This window comes from Balaenoptera borealis (assembly GCF_965194805.1).
Source record: "Balaenoptera borealis genome assembly, chromosome: 19".
Classification (NCBI taxonomy): domain Eukaryota; kingdom Metazoa; phylum Chordata; class Mammalia; order Artiodactyla; family Balaenopteridae; genus Balaenoptera; species Balaenoptera borealis.
Window position 1 is genome coordinate 16308312 of NC_138878.1, and position 21966 is coordinate 16330277.

At 32.6% G+C, this 21966-nt stretch overlaps 1 protein-coding gene across 12 annotated transcripts in view; it reads right to left on the bottom strand.

The window, feature by feature from the left end:
* The window catches only part of NFAT5 (nuclear factor of activated T cells 5), a gene marked incomplete at its 5' end in the record, with an annotated part of 207370 nt that overhangs the window by 34511 nt on the left and 150893 nt on the right, over nucleotides 1-21966 (bottom strand). For 8 of the 12 annotated variants that reach the window (XM_082369762.1, XM_082369758.1, XM_082369767.1 and 5 more), the window contains 4 exons: nucleotides 2294-2466; nucleotides 3995-4185; nucleotides 6247-6439; nucleotides 11178-11736. In XM_082369762.1, the coding sequence (XP_082225888.1) occupies nucleotides 2294-2466; nucleotides 3995-4185; nucleotides 6247-6439; nucleotides 11178-11736 (1116 nt within the window). Of the gene's footprint in view, nucleotides 1-2293; nucleotides 2467-3994; nucleotides 4186-6246; nucleotides 6440-9438; nucleotides 11141-11177; nucleotides 11737-12189; nucleotides 12252-17675; nucleotides 17789-21966 lie in introns of those variants that run through there. The other 4 variants (XM_082369760.1, XM_082369759.1, XM_082369769.1 and 1 more) reach the window with 3 other exon arrangements.

Below are 21966 nucleotides of genomic sequence, written 5' to 3' on the forward strand. Positions count from 1 at the left end.
AACCTGCCAAAAAGGTTATATTCACGGAAATAAACACAAACCATAAACCCATAATGGAACATAGAGTGGCTATGGTCATGCTCAAAGTATTAGATCATATAAAAGAAGAACTGCACATGCCCCACTAAAATTGAAACTCCATCCTAATAATATTCAAGTTGAGACATATTGTGATTTATAGTAAATTAGCACCTAAATTAGAAAAGCTTTATAACTCAATAAACCATCTACAGATTATTTATTCTGTCCCTATCTGAACATAATAGAATGGACATGGAATCTAGAAACTTTAAAAGCAGCATATTTATAACTGAACATTATCCAGAAATAGCCCAAGGAAATACTAGTATCAAAACAAATTTTTCATAATAATGAAAAATAGAGAAATCCAAATGAGCTCTCTTTATTTTTATTTTGTTTTTTAAAAAATTTTTGGCTGCATTGGGTCTTTGTTGCCGCGCGTGGGCTTTCTCTAGTTGCGGTGAGCGGGGGCTACTCTTTGTTGCGGTGCGCGGGCTTCTCATTGCAGTGGCTTCTCTTGTTGCGCAGCACGGGCTCTAGGCGCGTGGCCTCGGTAGTTGTGGCACGTGGGCTCAGTAGTTGTGGCGCACAGGCTTAGTAGCTCCGTGGCATGTGGGATCTTCCCAGACCAGGGCTCGGATTCTCAACCACTGTGCCACCAGGGAAGCCCCAAATGAGCTCTCTTGAGATCAGAAAGATATTTACTACTTTCTTTTTAAAATTAGGGTGTTTGCCAAGCTAACGTAGGGGTATAGTCACTTCTGAGATGAATTAGAAAGGAAGGGAAAAATAAGATTTACCAAGGGTGAATAATTTGACAAAACTAAGCTACAATTAAATAACAAAGGCTTTGTAGGTATCCTGGAGGTACCAAGGTCATAATACCCATAACGACCCAACAGGAAGTTCAAGTGAATGGAACTCAGTCTCTTCTGCTCTTTTGAATTCAGAAGCAAGGCCAAAGAAAATAATAGTTAATGAAAATCTTCTTAAGGGATGTACAAAGGAAAAAGTTTTCCTATTTATTACTTGTAATAATACTCATTACAGGGAAACCAGACTATATCTTGAAGCACATACAACATGACTGAATTTAAATACACACACATGGACTTCCCTGGTGGTGCAGTGGTTGAGAATCCGCCTGCCAATGCAGGGGACATAGATTCAATCCCTGGTCCGGAAAGATCCCACATGCCGCGGAGCAACTAAGCCCGTGCGCCACAACTACTGAGCCTGTGCTCTACAGCCCGCGAGCCACAACTACTGAGCCTGCACTCTAGAGCCCACGAGCCACAACTACTGAGGCCACATGCCACAACTACTGAAGCCCGTGCGCCTAGAGTCCATGCTCCACAACAAGAGAAGCCACCGCAATGAGAAGCCCGCGCACTGCAGCAAAGAGTGGCCCCCGCTCTGCGCAACCAGAGAAGAGCCCATGCACAGCAACAAAGACCCAACACAGCCAAAAAAAAAAAATTACACACACACATCATTTACTTTCTATGCCAAGGTTAGCAAAGTAAGAATTTCATTTCCCACTATACTATAATACTTTAATTTGTAATCAGAACTACAACTGCTATATATTTACAAAGTTCTGCTTACCTTATTGTTTCTTACATTCTAATACAAAACACTTAGAATCACAGCGATTTATCACACTATGAAGATGCTGTGAAAATCCTGTGCCTTTGCAATTTACTTCAGGCAAACTGTTCAAATTACTTTTTTTTTTTTAATTAATTTATTTATTTTTGGCTGTGTTGGGTCCTCGTTTCCGCGCGAGGGCTTTCTCTAGTTGCGGCAAGTGGGGGTCACACTCCTCATCGCGGTGCGCAGGCCTCTCACTGTCGCGGCCTCTCTTGTTGCGGAGCATAGTTTCCAGACGCGCAGGCTCAGTAGTTGTGGCTCACAGGCCCAGCCGCTCCGCGGCGTGTGGGATCCTCCCAGACCAGGGCTCGAACCTGTGTCCCCTGCATTGGCAGGCAGATTCTCAACCACTGCACCACCAGGGAAGCCCCAAATTACTTTTTAAATCAGTATAGGATAAGAGGAAACTACAAAATGCTACATTCCTTTTGAATTTTATTAGAAATTACCCACCTTTAATTTAACCTAGAAAATTTAACTATAGCTTTGAAAATGTTTCAAATTTTTCGTGATCACAAGCTGGAGTATGAAAAACAACTGATATTTAGAGATATCAAAAGATTAACAGAAAAGGGAAAAAAATTCCATATATTTAATATCTCCATATTTTCTTACTTACTACATAAAATCGGAGAAGAGGGTGTTTGCAGTGTCAAAGTGGAGCCATCTTTCCTTGTGATATTAACTCGAAAAACCAATCTGGCACGAGTGCTTTTTTTCTTGGAACCAGCAATTCCTATTCTGGCTTCAACATCAGCATTCCTCAATTTCAATATCCCTACGCAGTCCACCCTAATACAGAAAAAATATATTAACTGATATTTTCTGTTGTATAAATAGCACAATATTCTTAATCAAACAAGTTTTCTTTTTAAAAATAATTTGCTTCCTTGTTAATTTTTGAGTATGTAATATAATTATATGGTTCCAAATTCAAAAAACAGAGAAGGGTAAGTTCTGAATATTCATAACTTCTCATCTTGTCAACTTTTCATTTATAATAATAATGGAAAAAATAGTACAGAATTAAAATCACTATTTCAAAATCTGAACATAAGTAATGGTTTAAAAGAGGTATTTTTGCTTTAAAAAATTAAATTTATCCTCTTTCTTTTTGCACCTAATTCAGATATTAAAATAAAGAAATGGATTTTACTTGAAAAAAATTAGTAACTGTCTCCCCCCAAAATGTTAACGCTGCACAGCCATTAAAACATATGTTATAAATAATATTTAATGTTATGGGAAAATGCTCATGATAAGTGAAGAGCAGGTTACAAAGCAGTGAGTAGAGTATCATCGCAATTTTATCAGAAAAAAGGATGGAAAAAATAAATGTCAAAACAGTAATTAGTTCTATTAAGTTGGAAGTTGGAGTTTGAGGGGTTTTTTTTTAGCTTTTTATTACTACTCAATTTTATTGAGATTTTTATTAATCTGTATTTTCAACTTATAAGGAATAATTACTATTTTTATAATCAGTAACTCCCTATCTTCCACCATATACATTTATTTTTACAATTTCAAAAGTTAAAAATAAATAACCTTCACTAAATATGTTTCAAAATTTCCCTTTTCCAACTATACTCTTACTAACTTATTCAAATGGTTTTCCAAACAAAACAAAACAAAACAAAACAAACCTGAAAACCAAGTAGAGAAAAGTCTTTAGCTATCCAATACGGATAATTACAAAACAGGTCTATCCCATATCAATATTTGCTGCTGTTACGGTTACCGTTAGAATTAAAGGTCCTTAATAAAAGGATTAAGGAAAAAAAATTAATTTAAATCATTTCTAATATATTTCAGGAAATGAAAATGCATAAGATGAAAAATAGGTAGTCTCAGGACATAATTTTTTTTTAACATAGGAAAACAGAAACAGAAGGTAAATTTAGACCAGCAATATGCTTTTTCATACCAAGATGGGTCAAGGCACCATGAATGATCTCTGTCAGTTTCTACTGCAAACACTAACAAAAGAGAATTTAGGAAAGCAAATCAAATTGTTTGTAATTTTATTTTTTAATGTTAATATTATTAATTCCAACATATAAGTCTGTATTATTTTCCAAAAAGCCAGCATTCCACCTGCCTTTTATATCCTTGTCTTTCACTATGGGAATTCTCTAGCAAAGGGCAAAAGAGTTCGTTTTCACCCATTACCATTCTGCAATAAACTATTATTTTTATTTGTTATGTTTAAAACATTTTAATACAATACTCAACATCTTTTATACATTAGAAACTAAAAAATTTTCCTGCCTACTGCAAAAGTGTAATGAATTAACAAAAAATATTTTTACTAAGTACTCACGCTAGTGTCATATTGTTGCTCGGATCAAGGCCGACTTCTATAACAGTAGTGCCTTCAATGTCCACTTCTTTGCAGGGAGTTGTATTTCGCCCAGTTACCCTGCAGGCCTGATAAAATCCATGTGGTTTCACTCGACCAGAGTCATTGCCCACAAACACCTGCAACACTACTGGCTCATTATGGCCTTCCAGCTGGAGTGAGATAACATGGAGCATAAACACTAATCAGCATTTCAAATAATCTAATTGTAAAATCAAACATTTAAGACCAAGTCCTATATTATTATATTTATAACTGGATTCAATAAAGAAATAACAAGTCTTCCAGAAAAACAGAGGTAAAATATTTTCATAAAGGAAAATTGGCTAAATTTTTGCAGAAAACTCTAAGTTTTAGTTCTGCAATAATCACATTTTAATTAAAATTTTAGATGTTTAATGATAAATTATCATTTGTAATTAATTTGTACAACCAGATGAGAATGAATACACAATCCTTTAAGGTATTTATAAATTTACGGACTGCCAAAGCACGTGGGTCACTCAGGATTTACCACCACCACTAATGGAAAATTCACTAAACTGTGCTAGTGGCATCATTATCATCATCAAATGAGAGTACATCTACTAAATTTTTACTCTGTTAAAGCTGTTTGAGTAGGAAAGTGTTTGAAGTGCAGCTATATAAATACTAGGGGGATGGAGCTCATTTTCATAGACTAGATACATATATACAACATCACAAAATCCTGGGCCAAAACATTATGGTCTGAAAAACTGCTGGTTCAAACCAGGACCTATGGGTCATTACAGATCTCTAGCAAGCCTTCATAAATTAAATTATAATTTGTATGCTGAAGAATAAATAAATATTTAAAAGAACACTTGGGAACAAATGTTTCCAATGCTGGTTCTTGATAAGGTTTGTAAACACTGAAGCTGCTAATACAGAATGCAGAAAATCACAAAATAACTTGTACAATCCACATCAAAGCGCTTAAAAAAAACTCATATATCTTTTCTATCCAAGAATAACTGTATCTCTGTATCTATGAGTATCATCATAATGAGTCAAATAAGCAGCAAATAAGCAGTCTACCCAAACTGTTAGCAGTACCTTAGAACAGTGTCTGGCACATAGAAGGGTACGGTATTTGCTGAATGAGTGAATAAATAAACTTTTAAGATCAGCCAATTCACTCCTTATCACAGGCAATTAATCTAACTACTTCTGCAGACAAGTATTTAGACAAAGCATAACTTAAAGCCGGAGCAATTAGGTTAAAAATATTTACCAAACTATCAAAATGTCTGGTTAGACAAATATTTATACAAAGCATAACTTAAATTTCTCACTTGCCTGTTACTTGTCCTAAGATTGGGGGACTGAAGAAGGATTGGTGTGGTGAGTAGTAGAGGGGTAGGAATGATACTGTACATGTGACTATTAACAAACCGTATAATGGTCATGAGTAAGCTTCTTGATCCCAAGTTTCTACCATTATTTCTTTCCAGTATAAAACGAAAGGCAGTTCAATTAAATATTGTTCAACTAACACATTTACACAAACTGTATTTACAAGAATCTACCATGTGACTAGCCAAAATTCCTCCCTGTTTAGTATTTTGCAAGGGGTAGGAACATTTGTTAAATAAACATCCCCTACTCCACTTCTTTTGGTTTGTCTTCGAAGAGAAATAGTCTTTTTAATACGGTATCCCAGGTGCTAAAATTTAAGTGCCCCCTCTTTTTTCTTTTAGTCTAAGTTCTGAAAAGATAAAGACTCAACTGATACCCTGTTTTTTAAACTGAAGACTTAAGTTACCTATCAACCAATTCTTTTCTGAGTTGAGTAGTCCTGATTGCTTTAGCCATCTCAAAAACCTTATTTTCTAAGTCCAAGATAATTTCTACAATATTTCTTTGGACTCACTTTAAAATTTCTTCTTAAATATAAGGTTTGGGAAGAATCTAAAACAGTTGCTACCAATGTCAAATATAAAGGGAAGATAATTCATGATTGCCATATATTTTACTTGTTAGAACACATTTTCATCTCTCCTTTCATTTAAACTAAAATTCAAAGGACATCAGAGTAATAATATTTGGCCTATAATTCAGTCAGACTTGTACTTTAATTTCTAATATACACAGCTATTAGTTTTATTTTAGGCAGCTCTTTTTTGGTTAAAAACAAAATAATAAGTAAAAGTAGATAAAATTCTTCATATATTGCTAACTAAAATAAGTACCTTTACTGTAGGAAAGCCTTGCTGTGTTCTGTCCTTTACTGAGCCACGACTACCCTCAGTTAGGTACCGAGCTCTGTGCTGGGTCTCAGGTTGTACAACTATCTTCAGCTCCTTTCCCTCACTTTTAACAGGATACTGTCCGCACAACATAGGGCTCTTCTTCACTCCAGTTCCTTTTTGGTTTTCCAATGTTCTGAGAAGTCAAAGCACAAAGTGGAAAAAGTATCAAAAAGAGTTTTCTACAAAAGTCATCTAAGATAAAGGAAGAAAGAGAATAGGCAATAACATTAAAAACAACGGATTATCTTACTGACAAAATAAAAGACAGCCTAAGGGATACTACATTCCATAAGTAAAGTATCTTTAAAAATTTTGTAATTAAAAAGAATGTATATATGTATATAACTAAGTCACTCTGCTGTATAGCAGAGATTGGCACAACACTGTAAATCAACTATACTTCAATTAAAAAAAGTTGAAAATAAAATTTTGTGATAAAGTTGGACAGGGATGACAAAGAATGCATATGTGTGGCAGGAGGAAGGAAGACTGAATGCAATAAACCAAGAATAACAGGAAAGACAATAGCTAATGTCACTATAACCTTTCACATTGCACTTCATTCAAAATAAAGTTTAAAAATTACATATATGTGTGAGTGTTACATAAAGCTACAAGATTACTATTATTTTCTAATAGGACTTACAAAGCAAAAGAAAAGTGGGGGTAGCACAAAGACACAAACAAACAAAAAAACACAAAAGGCCTTAAAGAAACTGAAGGAACATGTACATATTCTTTTGGATATTTTCCTCAGTACATCAAACTGAGAAAATTATACTAAAAAAAAAAAAAAAAAAAAATCAGTGATTCAATTTTTATTTGGAAATTAGCTTTACTCTAAACAATCTTTCCCAGAAGTTAAATTTTTCAGAGTATTTTAATTTGTGATTAATTAAATAATTAAAGCCCTTAGCATATAAAAAATTTATAATCTGGGCTTTACAGATAGGCAATCTAACTTATTTTTTTAAATTGGGTTTCTAATGTTTATTTGTATATCATGCATTTGCTATGCAGAATGTATGTTCAAAGAAAAATATTTCAAATGGTGGTTAGGACTTCAGGTCAACACATTTAATCTGAAGTACTGTAAATATGTGATAAAAATAAATAGAAAACAATATTATTAGTTTAAAAATTACCTATGTATATTTAAAAATAGAGTCAGGGCCTATAATGCTTTCTGTATGACTTTCCCAGTCCTAAGTTTACACTCACATTGAAAATAAAGGAGCCAAGAGATGACTGTGGACAAAATCCTGTCCAAAAGCAAACAGGTCCTAGGAGAAATATTATGACTTCAAACATAGAGGAGCAATGGTGGCTAAGCAGCCTTAAATCTTAAGCAGCTCTAATGTTTACCTCTTCATTTCTAACCAAGTTGTTGACTCAGTCATCAATAATAAAGAGGGAAAAGGCTATGTTCTCAATGGAATTTGGGATTGGGGTGAATCCATGGCTAGGATGCAGTAAGGTATGCAGTAAGACTGACTGGGTGAGAGGGAAGGGTTCTGAAGGGAAGTACTTTGCTCAATCATCTTCATATTCCCTAAACCTTGCACAATTCCTGAAACAAAAGAGGCTGAAAAAGTATTTGTTGATGAAGGCAAACTTGTTGATGAAGTTTGACATAATTAAGTCAAAGATTACCTGTGTAAGTAATTTAAAAGGCCCTGGAAGAATAAATTCTATGAACAAAAGTATCAAGTCAAAGTCAGAACAAAGGGCAATAAATCCTATTTTTTCATCGGTCTGGGTAGAAATTCAAATATTTGCACTGAATACAATGTGCAGTACTTTGCATACAAAATTCTATAATGATACTGTTTTATACTCATTAAAAAAAATCACAGCAAAAATATTCACTTACTTAAACTATGTAAAAACATTCCCTAAATATGCACTGAAAGGGACTAAAAGAAAAAACAGCAAAATCTAATAGTTGTATTGATTTATTAGATTATAGGTTATTTATTTTCTTCTATTTTTCTGCATTTTTCAAATGTTTGTAATTAATAACTATTAATTTTATAATAGAAGAGGGAACACTTTAGTCTGAAAAATAAGGAAAATTTAGCATATCATTAATTTGGCAAGATGTGGCTTTTGTATTCATTTATGCTGGCCAAGCTAATATTTATGAGGGTAAATAGATGATATTGAGTTTTACTATTTCAATAAAACAAAATATTTCACTTGGGATGAAAACTTTAAGTTGATAAAGTATACACATTATGGCTTAAAGAAGAATAGCACATGTAATATCAAACAATTTCTGAAATGATACTTTTAAAAGCCCTTAAAACTAACTTTATTCTCTAGGCTTAAATGTAAAAATGGAATACATACATATTTAGATCCCTACCTGTGTAAAACAATAAAAACATCAACTAATTCTTAGAAAAGCAGTCATTCAAATTACTAATTTTTAATGCATTATGGCTTAAGGAAAAAACAAGAAAACAGCAGCTAATTGTATGGGATTTTACTTCTAAGTGACTATCTAAAAAGAAAATCCACTGTCTTGGAATATTCTATTCAGAACTTAAAATGACACTAATTTCCTTTGTGCTGCACATCCTTCTGGTTGCCTGTCACAAAAATAATTTTCACTATAAAATGCCTAAAACAGGTTTCACGTGCAGGTGACATCATATCTTAATTTCTAGGAATATCTAAAGAGACATTGGCTACTGATTCTCAGGACATTTGGGTGAAGAATTTAAGAAAAATATGGCTAGGAATGTTTAAATACTGAGTAGTTTTTAAAAAATGATTTTGTTCTCTTAATAAACTCTTTCATATAACATTTTATTTATATAAAAATGCTATTTCCATCTTGAAGATCAATAAAAACTGCTGTACTCAACATATTTGAGGGTACATTTTCTATAATTTAGCATTATATAAATAGAAATTTTATGGCAAAATTTCTTTCATGTTTCTAACATCTTTCTTATTGAAGAACATAGAACTTTAGTTTGAGATCCCCTTAACGATTGTTTTCAAAGGCCTATTTTTCTATATTTATATATGGTTTTATCCTTTCCTTAATATAGTTCTTATAAATTCAAAGTTTAAACTTCTTCTATCATTTTCATATGCTAGTGTCAAATATTTTTCCATTACCTAAGAAGCTGGACATTTCTTCTGCTGCTTGATGAGTTTCTGTTCCATGAATTATTTCATGAGAGATTTTGTCTTGACAAATGTTATTATACTTTCCCTGGGTAACCTCAAATCATTTCTAAGATATATCTATCATACAAAAGCAGAAGCAGAAAAGATGGAGGTCAAAATATCTCTTTAACAGCAACTGCAAATCATGTGTGTTGACTAACTGTAAGTCAAAATTTTATTTGTTCTTCATTCTGAACTTTAACATTTATTTCAGTATAAAAATGAAAATCTCTCTTACGGAACTTAAAAAAAAAAAAACACTTTCTCCACAGAAGCCCGAATAAACACATACCTGTATTTAATGATAGACACATATGAGCCTTTTAAATCTGTGCTACTGCATTTCAGAGCATTTTTCTATAGGTAACAGTTCTACAGATATTGTTGACTCTGCTAATGGCAACACTTTAGGAAAGGGTATATGTTGTTTTCTTTTAGATAATTTCCTAATCTGGACTTTCTAAAAATGAAAAATATTTAAATGTGCATTTTAATTTACTATTATCACCCCAAAGGAGTTTTAAATGAAAGTAGAGAAGAAAGTAGTATAGAATAATCATTACTTAAATGGTAGATATTACTTTAAAAATATACTGAGAAAATATTTAAGGACAAGTTTAATACACATTAAGAATATTCTCTATAACTCTCAACCAGATTTTTAACTTAAAATATACCAATGATGTAATCAAATAGTGAAACAATCAAAAGCATCTCCATCATATTCTGTGACAACCTGAAATTGTAGGAGATCCTGGGTCAACTAAAGGACCATACATACCCTGCCACCCAAAAAAGTAATCTCTCAAGATCCAGTGAGTTAAATTCTTTCAAACTATGTTGACTATACTGTAGGAAAATCTAATCAAAAGACTAGCAATTAAATGTTACAATAAAAGTATTAAAGGAATTAGAAAGTTAAAAATAAGTCATAGTATTCTGTACTTCAGAAGTGAATATTCTGTAATATAGCTATTGAAATATATTTAGTGAGTGCTGTGAACTGGCAGAGATGAATGAAAACTCAAACAGGCACCATGATCCTGTTCTATCACCCTTTAGATATATAACCCAGAATCACAGAAAAAAAAAAAAAGTGATACATATATTTTTTTAAAAATGCTGAATTGGCATAATACATTAAAGAAAAAGCTTAAAATAAATACATGAATCTAAGTTGATAATCAAACTATCAATTTAGTTTTTCTTGTTTTCATCAAATAAAAGAAAAAAGGGAAATAAAGTCTAAAATCTTCATAAAAATGGAAAATGACTGAATCATATGGGGAGACAACGTGAAAGGGAATACAAACTAGCCCTCTGTAAATGTTTGTTTTAGCTAGAGTCATTGCATCACTAGTTATTTCTATGAATAAAAATATTTTAAAATTCTTTTAAAGTATCAGTCCATTTGAAATTAAAAAATTATTTCTAAACAGATTATTTTCATTTTCTACTAAATCATACCCATACTAAGATAACTATTGGTAAAATCTACCGGTATTTTATTTTCTTCTCTAGTGAAACCTGATAATTTTAAGTTAAAATTTTCATGTTATTTCAATGATAATACTAGTATCTTTGCTTTAGATGCAAACTTGAGCCGAGCAATTAAGAAAAATGAGGAATGATTTATTTTTTTGTTTTGCATAATGGTGAGAGAACTTTAAAAAAATGTGAATACCAACCCATTTCCTGCTTTTGAGTTGCCTTTGTTGTCCGTGGTAAGCTGAGAAAGCACATAGTGAGGTGCTTTGGCACTGTCGGCATCAAATATATCCATATTAGATTCTTCACAATCTCGTCGTTTGACCCCCGGCCTCTGCTTTGGATTTCGTTTTCGTGATTTACGAGGTACCTCAGTGTTATCATTGTAGGAACTGGTGCTCATGTTACTGAAGTTGGAGGGGGAATCCTCCATCCACATACTGCAGCTCTGCTCAGATTCCAATCCACACCCCTCATCCTGGCAGGACATCCGACTGTTATCCAGCAAGTCCTCAGGTGGTGGTGAGATGTACAAGACTGTGTGCCTCTTCGGTGTTGATGGATGCTGCTGAACTGTGTTACTGGTTAACTGCTTTTCACTTACCCCTCGGTTACTTACCCCCAAGGCTGAGGAGCAGCTCTCCACTTGCATAGCCTTGCTGTCGGTGACTGAGGTAGAATAAATGGTAGGGCTGGAAGAGGTGGTAAAGGAGCTGCAAGCACCGCCCATGGAGGAAGAGGAGGGAGCTGAAGAAGCATCTGCAGTGTACAATTTAAGAGTAAATACACTATACATGTTTTCACCTATGCTGGCTAGCAGTCCCATTGAAAATGTGATTTGTGAACTGATTGTTTTTCCCCAAAATGAATAGTTGGAATTTGGTTAAGTTTTAGAATATAAATGCTTCAAGCAACATAAGGCCTAAAAAATGCAATTTTTAAAAATGCCCAAATAGCATTATTTTACTTGTGTTATAATTGATAGATTTTTTAAAATCTAATTTAATGTTTTAAGCTGTAAAGCAAAAACAAAGCTTTTATTGCCTCAGCTGGATAGTTCCACTGAATTTTAATCATTTAAAATAATAAAAAAAAAACCCCAATATGAAATATATGCTTGTGGTCCACATTCAATGCCAATTAAATAATTCATTATAGAATTTGAAAAGTGGGACTGTGCTTAGCCACAAAATATTAAAATAAGTTTCTAACCTATGAAGCAGAGAACTACAGGTCATTTTTAATGCAGACACTCCCTGCTTCAGAGGCAAATCCTGGAATAAAAATATGAGAAAATAAATGAGAAAAGAGCTGCTGATTATTCCAGATATCAATTATAAAATGAGAAATAAATAGAAAAAATATATAATCAACTGAATTGGAGGCAAAATGGAACTGGTACCGTCACTATGATTGTTTTAAAATCTACAAGAATAAAAGTGAAGAAGGTTTGATTTGGAACATGCTGGGCTGTAGAAGATAAGCAAGTTAACCACTGAGGGTCTCCAGAAGTTGGAAGTGGCAGTTCAAAACCATGATCTCTAAAATAAATAAATCCATCCTTTATGGCAGAATGAAAAACAGAAGAAAGACGTATTATTGGATGGATTTTTCTTATTGGCAATTGGTTACCACTGTCCATTTCCTCTCTCTTTAAAAGGCCTCCTTGGTTTTAACTATTAAGGGAATTTCTTCAGATGAGTAACAGTAAATTTTATTGGCTGAAGCCTAACAAAAAAGAGTTAAACAGAAAAAAATCTCTGGAGAGAACCAGAATTAGTTCTTATAAAAAGGTTTTTTATAAAACCATTTACCTATTATGCCTAACAAAAAAAGTCAAAAGTAGATCTTTTCAAAATGTGTGGCAACTGGCGTAACAACTCATTGAAAAATACTACTACTAAACCCTTAACAACATAATATCAAGAGGCACACTAATAATGTTAAAGTTGGAAGTTATCAGTCCTATACAATTTTATCTTGTATAAGATAAGGAAAGGTTTACGATCATAAACACATACAAAAATGAAAATAGGTAACGTGCCAAACAACTAAAAATATGTTTAAATCTAAAATTAATTTTTATCTATAGCCATGTATGCTACTGTTTTAAAGTGGTGTGATAAACTTAAAACTGTGATGTGCAGTTATTGGAACTGCAACATCCACATCAATTATATAAAGAGTGAAATGTCAGAATGCCAATGTTTCGATAATCAAAAGCCAAGTGCCAAAGATCTATTTTTAAATTGAAAACATGCACCAAAACACTTAAATCATTTGAAAGAACTAAATTCACCCACAATTTTTCATTGCTGTCAAGGCTGAAGAGCACAGTTATTAATATTAGCCATCAATAATGAAATCTACATAATGCCACATGGAAAGATTTTTCTCAACTACCATGAGTTAAAGCACTTAGAGCATTTAGATGATACCAGTTCCATTTTCCAGTTTGTATCCTTGTCAAATGCAGTAGCTGAAATTGGAAAATTCAGTCACTTTAAACTGCATTCCAATTTAAAGAAAAATTTTTTATCAATTTCGTATCATGCATTAATGCAATGTTTTCTTAGTAAATAAATATTTTAAAAGATTTGTAAAAACTACAAAATCTAGATACTAATGTCAGTGACAGTTTAAGAGCTGATTTGTAGCCACTTTGGGTTTAAATAACAAGGTTTTTCCTTATTTTTTGAAAAATATTACAGAATTCATTTTAGAAAAAATAGAGAAGGTATTATGTCTAACATTCCTCCATCTGTTCCAACTATTGGCAAAAAAGAAACTAAACGTCTTTGTGTGTATGAGCCTATGTTCATCATTTTCAGAGAAATACAAGTATGCAGCATGCAGTATTTGCAGTGGAACACACAAAGCATGCAGCATGAATTCTGTGAACTTGTATTTCTATAAAGCAGCTTTCCCCCACCCACTCTTTTTGAATCTAAGTACCATGCACATGAGAATGCAGAATATGAACATCTCAGGGATCCCTGTCCATGACAGACGGAAAGTTAGGTGAAATGTAATCATGAACTCAAAAGCAAGTTATATATTTATGAATTTAATATGCAAGATATAACCTAGCATTGCTCTTTGAAGTATGTGTGATTTTATCTTGCAAATCTTATTTAAAAATCATGGTTATAAAACCCAATTGATATAACTGTACATAAATATCTGTTCTGGGACAGGTATGCCAAACTGTGATCTCATACCCTACATAAGTTAAAATATTCTATAATTTTCCTTTGACACCTAACACACATTATGAATATTTTACCTGCAGTTTCCTGGATATACTTACTAAATAAAAAAGTTCATTAGCACAAAACTATAAAGCTGAAAACATAAACTCTGTCAAAAGACAGCAGTATCATTTAATTTTAAAAAAATTACTTTTTAAAGGTTACCTCAGTTTGATCCTAAATTACAAAAGTTCTACTCATTTTAAGAATATAATGAATATAAGACAAATTTTTTAAAACCATAAAACTCTTTACAATAGTATCATTATCCCTCTGATGATGATGAAAATGGTGTATAAAACCCTTCACATAAGCATGTTACATTCTGGTTAGCAAGACATCACCTAAGTGCATTAATAATGCCAGGTGAGGTGGTGAAGTAATAAGGGATAAGAACTATGGGCCCCTAGAGAGTATGGACAACATCTTTCTCATCTTAGACCCTCCTGACACCTAACATACTATGATTTGCATGTAGTAAAAATTCAATTTTTTAATTAAATTGATTTATGAGAAGCCAATATTTGATACGTATGTTGAGTTACATTAAAGTTAAACTGGTAAATAAATGTACCAATGTGTTCATAATGGACACATATCAGGTTAAAAAAAAAAAAAGATTTATACCTTACTATAATAGCATTAACTGATACAGGGAAGGTTCAGAAGTAACTTAAGAGTTTAATGGTAACTACTCACTATTTCTACAAAGAATGCGCTAATAACTTTCTTTCTTGAAACATACATAAGCCAAATTACCTACTTGTGTATTAATCCATAAATTCACTAAAAATAACAAATTCTTAATATTATCTATTAAAAAGTAAATGCATAAAATAATAGCAAGAACATTTTAGATTTCTAAACAGTAATTTGTCATTTCCAAGCATTCCCAGAAAAGCACAAGGAATTCCTGGGAATATTAGAAATGTTCTTAAAATATTTACAAAAACGTTTTAATCTATATATTATTAAATTTCAAGAAATAGCTTAACTGACATTCCATAGAATTAAAATGCTAATGTAATCCTGCCTCCTCTATATATTCCTTTATAAACAAAATATGCTAACTACCCCTCCCATCCCTTTTTGGTTTTGAATGTCCATCTTTATCTGTTAGGAATGTAGAGACTATGTTTAATTGCTGCTTATTAAAATAAAAAACTCCAGCATAAAAATGTTTTAATGATTGCTTTCATTTTCTCACCAAGCAGAATAGTCATAATGTATTCTATTTTATAACCTTATAATTTGTTTTTTAAATCCCTTACCAATCCTTCATAAAGTTGAAAGTTTCTTCCTCTTAAAATTATTTTCTCACCTAAGTAATGTGTGAATAAATTTTTATTGATTATTTCTTTTATGAAAAAACTTATCTTTGAACTTAAAAGAATTTTATTATTTTTTGATATTTTTATAAGATTTTTCTTTCTTTTTTTTTTTTTTTTTAATTTATTTATTTTATTTTTATTTATTTTTGGCTGCGTTGGGTCTTTATTGCTGCAGGCGGGCTTTCTCTAGTTGCAGAGAGCAGGGGCTCAGTAGTTGTGGCGCACGGGCTTAGTTGCTCTGCGGCATGTGGGACCTTCCCGGACCAGGGCCCGAACCCGTGTCCCCTGCACTGGCAGGCAGATTCCCAACCGCTGCGCCACCAGGGAAGCCCTCTTTTTTTTTTTTTGATGTGGACCATATTTTAAGCCTTTATTGAATTTGTTACAATATCGCTTCTGTTTTTTGTTTTGGGTTTTTTTTTGGTCACGAGGCATGTGGGATCTTAGCTCCCAGACCAGGGATCGAACCCACACCTGTATTGGAAGGTGAAGTCTTAACCACTGGACTGCCAGGGAAGTCCCCAAAAAGAATTTTATTTTTCCATAGCTTTTTCTGTGACCACAGAGAGCACAGCAACACCAAAGAGAAAACTGATAGACCATTTTTATAACTTACTGACAGAAATTTATAAGCTCAAAAGAATAATTTTTAAATTTATAAGTGAAGAAAAGCATCACATCTATAGTGTTCTGTATCTAAATATAAAAATTTTAGATTTATTAGATTTATTAATTGGCAGTAGCCAATTACTAGGCCAAATGCCAGTAATGATGGTGAACTTAAACTGTATATTTGGCTTCTTTCAAGAATTGATGTAATCATTAAGGTTCACTATGAATATTCAAAGCACTCGAGATAAAAAGAATAGCAGATAATATCTTCCTGGATATTACAGAATTTGCAAGTGCAGTTTACCCTTGAACAACACAGGTTTGAACTGCGTGGGTCCACTTATTCACAAATTCTTTTTAATAAATACATACTACAGCACTATGCAACTTGTGGTTGCTTGAATCTGTGGATGCAGAGCCAAGGATAAGGAGGGATGAGTGCAAAGTAAGTAATACATGGATTTTTGACTGTGCTAAGGGACAGTACCCCTATCCCCCTTGACCCCGTGTTGTTCAAGGGTCAACTAGATTATTAATTTGACTGGAAAGATGAAAATGGAGTTTTAAATGGTACCACATACAGAAACCCATGTATAGTTTATAAACTGCTTTCTTAAACTGTATTTTAAAATTAAGAACTATTAGTTCTAGATTTGTAAACGAGAAATTATTTAAATTATCATTATCATTTTAGTGCTTTAAATACCACAAAAAAGAGATGATACTTTATGTGGAACTAACTAAACTTTTAATAGAAAGCTTTGAAATTAGAAACATTCTTTAAAGTCCTCAGAAGAAACAAATACCTTTCACTGATTTAAAAAAATATGACAGAAATGACATTTAACTAAGCTTCCAAGATAAAAATGTGGTCCCTAGCATTTAAATATGCACTTATATTTTATAACTTCTCAACATAAGTGCAAAATCAGTTGAGTTACCTTAAAAAAGCTGTAAAAATTTGCAAGTGTGCTAAGTGAACCAATAGTGGAACGGAGAGGGAGTAAACTACTGACTGTTCAGAAAATAATAATAAAAATCAACACAGATCATTTGGAAACAATTTCTAGTCTAAAACCCTTACTGTTCAGCCTCAGTAATTCTTTTTAAGTATTTCCATTTTTCTTACTGGTAACAATGACTTCAAATCTAAACATTTGTCTGATAAAAGTCACCAGATACAAGAACATATTTTCAGATCAAAGAAGGAAGATGTTGAGAGAAAAAAATTATAAGGCCAACGTTCACGTTGCCAAGGGATTGAAAAATCTAGAACACACAAAGTGGCTGCAAACCTGCTTTGTCAACACCTTACATGCCAACCTTCGTTTTCTACTTTTCTTCTTCTTCTTCTTATAATATTAATGTAAAGTTTAAAACTTTACAAAAAAGTTTTAGTTTCAATCAGTATCAATCCACTATTTAGAAACAAAAAAAGAAAGGAAGGAAGGAAGAAAGAAAGAAAGAAAAAAGACTTAAGAAGAAGTCTGAAAACGAGACCGACCTATACCCTGGGTGAGATTGGATGGGTTAAATGTCTCTGGCACTATTTGTCTTCACTATTGACAGACACTGTCACACAACCCACCACACGATGCCTGTCTCTGAATGGCGAAGCTAGAATGCAAGTTAAGTGTATTAATAGAAAAAACAACTAGCATCCCAGCATATAAAATAAGCAATCCAGATTACTTTACCAAAAAACAAAAATAAAAACAAAACAAAAAAACCAAAAAACAAAAATTGTAGGGTCGATCATTTAATTTACATGTTTAAAACAGTTCCAATTTCCCATTTGTACTTTTCCCACCCAACATAAGTTTACATGCTACAATAAGCAACGTTTTAAAACAAACTTTAAAAAATTAAATTATTAACATCCAAATAAATGCATGTGGGTAAATTTCTTATTCAAAATTTTTGTTAACTCATATTCACCAATTTGTTCTCCTGCTTACTAATGCAATCTAATCCATAAGCCAGAATGTTCTCTCTAGGTGTTTTTAAACTGTGTCCTTACCCAAATTCCCTTAAAGAGTGTAAGACGATATGTTCTGACCAATACACTCAAGCAGTAAAAAATATCTACATTTTACCAGCAAAAGAGTAGTTTCATTTCTCAGGCCAACTTCCAAACACTTCCACATCCCACCCCCTCCAAAAAAGTTACTAATTTACACTTTTTAAAATTTTTTTTAAATTTTTGGCCATGCCACACAGCATGGGATCTTAGTTCCCTGACCAGGGATCAAACTCTTGCCCCTGCATTGGAAGTGAGGCATCTTAACAACTGGACTGCCAGGGAAGTCCTAATTTACACTTTCAAATTAGATATGTTACTGTGCATAAAACGTTTGATCCTAGAGACTCTATTAAAAAAAAATAATTAGCACTATTGCTGAAGCTGAAAGGGTTGTTACTGATTTACTAGAGACCATCTTTCTCTCCTCCAGTCCATCAAACTGCCAGTCATAGATCTAATACTACACAATAATTACTCTCCCGCTTTTAATCTAAATTCTCCTAAAATAATTATTTTTACCTTGTCTGAGTGTCATTAATAAACATTCACAGAGTATTTATTAAAGAATGTTTCCTGAAAAATAAAATGCTTACAAAATTTGTAAGTGTCCTGTCAGTGAGAGCAATGTTTTAAATATATATTTTGTCCTATTCAACCCTAAGTATTTAATCACAGTGTAAAATAGGTACTAGGTACATATTACACAATTTGTTTTTTAAATCCTTTCCTCTTGGAAGAGAAAGATGCTTTCTATGATCCAGTGATTTAAGTACTACAGGGTAGCATCAGTCACAGATACTGGGTGAAGAGACTAAAAAACCCAGAAAGAATCCTCACTCTCAAATTACTTAAACAAAAAAGGGAATAACTATATTAGCTGATGACTACATTTATTGTTGTCAAAGATCCCAGGAAGAACAGGGTTTTTTTAACAAAAAGACAGCAATTATACTACTTGAAAGGTAATGTTTACTTTAAGACAAAAAGAGAGATTACCACCACATTAACTTAAGAACTGGAGAGAAAAAACAGTTCTGAGGGATGCTACTTGAAGGTCACTTCAATGCTTTATCATATAATACATTTTAAAATAGTTTAGATTAAATAATAAAGGCATTCCTGCCAGCTCTAGTCCAATGTCTTCATATTTCTTCTTTTTTAGAGGTGACCAAAAAAGGGAAAATAGTATTTGTATCATTAAAATCTTCTGATATAATAATTCAGAATGGTTTTACAACTGGATCTGGATAACAGTGTACATTAGACCCAAATGTAGATAAAATGTCTAGACAAAAAACAGAAGTCATAAATTGCTCTACTAGAAGTTCTGATAATTGATCACGCAACTTTATCATTTCATTTTTTAAAAAGTGGGAAGAGAATTCTAGGAAGAATACTTAATCAGTCAACTTTACAGAATCATCCCTTTGGGAAGTGTCTGTTCTCCCTATGATTCATCATCCTCTAGCAATGCTTCTTTTATTTACAAGGGCTCCTAGTGAGAGAGTGTCAACATTAAAGAGTAAGTCAGAAAGGAAATCCCATGGCCCATGTGTTGTCTGATATGCAAAACTTCAAAATGAGGTAAAAAACAGACTGAGAATGGAAAGAAAGAAGCAAAATAAAGCTAAAAAACTTGTTTTTATAAAAATAAGATCTATTTTTTAAAACCTTACTAACAAATGAAAGGAGAAATCCATGTGGGAGGGAGGTCAATGTTTACCGAAAGAATACTGATTATCAGGCAGTATTAAGTATTTTACATATTTACCTTCATAATAACCTTAAGAAAAAGTTGTTGTTACTGTCTACTTACAGGGGTAATACGAGAAATTTACTGAACTTCCACAAGATTCTGTCTATATGATAGAAATGATATGATAGCAATCAGATTCAAATTAGGTCTTTATGATTCCAAAGCTCATGCTAATTTTATTATATTTCACATATGGGAAAAGAGAAATAATGTCACAGAAACAGGTGAAGTCTTTTGTTGTATCCTACCCTAATCAATTCCCCTCACTCCAGTCCCAGCTGGAGTGTTTTTATACAACTTTATTACTATTATTTATACAACTAATTATTATAAAACAATTCGTATGGCAATACTTTTTGCTTATTATCAATCTTATTGGTAGCATAAAAAAAGTAAGCCCACTTCTATGCATTAATTTCTTAATGTGAAATTCTACAAAACACATACACAAAAAAAGAAATTGTGTCTATCTGATGTATGTAATTTGTCTATGAATGGCTGAGAATCTGTGTGCAGTTTTAAAATGCTATTCTATAGACTAGGGTAATATAAAAATCTGCTTATTCTACCAGAAAATGAAAAAAATCACAATATTTATAAAAGTTGCTAAAAATTAGTAAGAGGACCAAAAAAGGTAAACATTTAGGGAATAAACCATTAATAGGCCATGCGTACTTTGTCAGTGAAAATTTATAATATGGATAGTCTTCTGAATTGGTAATTGTTTCTGAATTAACCATCATGGCCCAAGTTTGCTGATGCTTTCCATTCTAATAACGCAGATGTTAGTAGTATACATCTATACATATATACATACACACATATTTCTATATGTATAAATGTATGTATTTAGATTTACTATGTAATTTTAAAAGTCAGAATGAGGAGTAGAGTTTTTAAACATGTTGCTTACTTGGCAACATGTTTGTAGCTAGGATCTGACTTCCTTCTGGAAGTGGTCCAGTTTTCCAGGAAAAGTAGGAATGACCATATGGAAGAACCAAGATCAATTCACACTTCAGCTCACAACATCAATATGTAGGTTACATAGGTGAATTACTTTTCCTGTTAATGGGCTTTGGGTTTAATCTTCGGAATATATACTACATAAATGGCCAAAATTCTGAAATATGTTAACCTAGTTAACCCAGGAGAGCAGTCAAAGGCAAATTTGCTCCTTAAATTTAGTCAACTCAAGAAAATAAGAATTACATAACTGCAAATATCTTCTAACACTAGTAAACAAGTTACAATAAATTCAATGGGCTAAGTACTCTGTTGCTGTAAATAACTTTTATAAAAAATTTATATTCTTCTAGAAATAATATTCCTATCTTGTAGATCCTGAAACTTGCAGAAGAGAAGAAGGGGTATGGCTTTTTCAACTCAATATCCTACACACTGCCTAGTCCAGGATCTTGTGTTTCCCTAATTGAAATGACAGAACATTATGCTAAATTCCCTAAAGTATAATGGCAAGGAGAAAAGAACTTAGACCTTAGTGGGAAAGAAGAGAGGTATCTTGTGCCTGGAAGGATTGAGATATGATGATATGTAAATTGTCTAGTACAATTCCTATCACATAGTAGGAACTCAAAAATGATAGCTTATATTTTCTTCAACTCAGTTTTTGTATAGTTTTGTTGTTACGGATGGTCTACAAATTCCTATGATTTTAATTTAGGTGATTAAGGTGTCTGAAGTATTGGGATGGCCAAAAAGTTCATTCGGGTTTTTCTGTAACATCCTATGAAAACCCCGAATGAACTTTTTGGCCAACCCAATAAATTAAAGCATAGCTGTTCTTTGATTATAGGACATTATTTAGTTCTCTAGTGTCCTCTCCTATAGTGTAAATAGCACACAGTTAAGTTCTTTCAGTATAGAAAATACCTGTTAGGTACTTGCTGTAAGCATAAAATTCAAAGCACTATTTAATAAGTCTCTTCCAACAGAAAAGTTTATTATATGGATCACTTGATGTAAAATTATTAACTTTAATTACAGCCTTTAAAA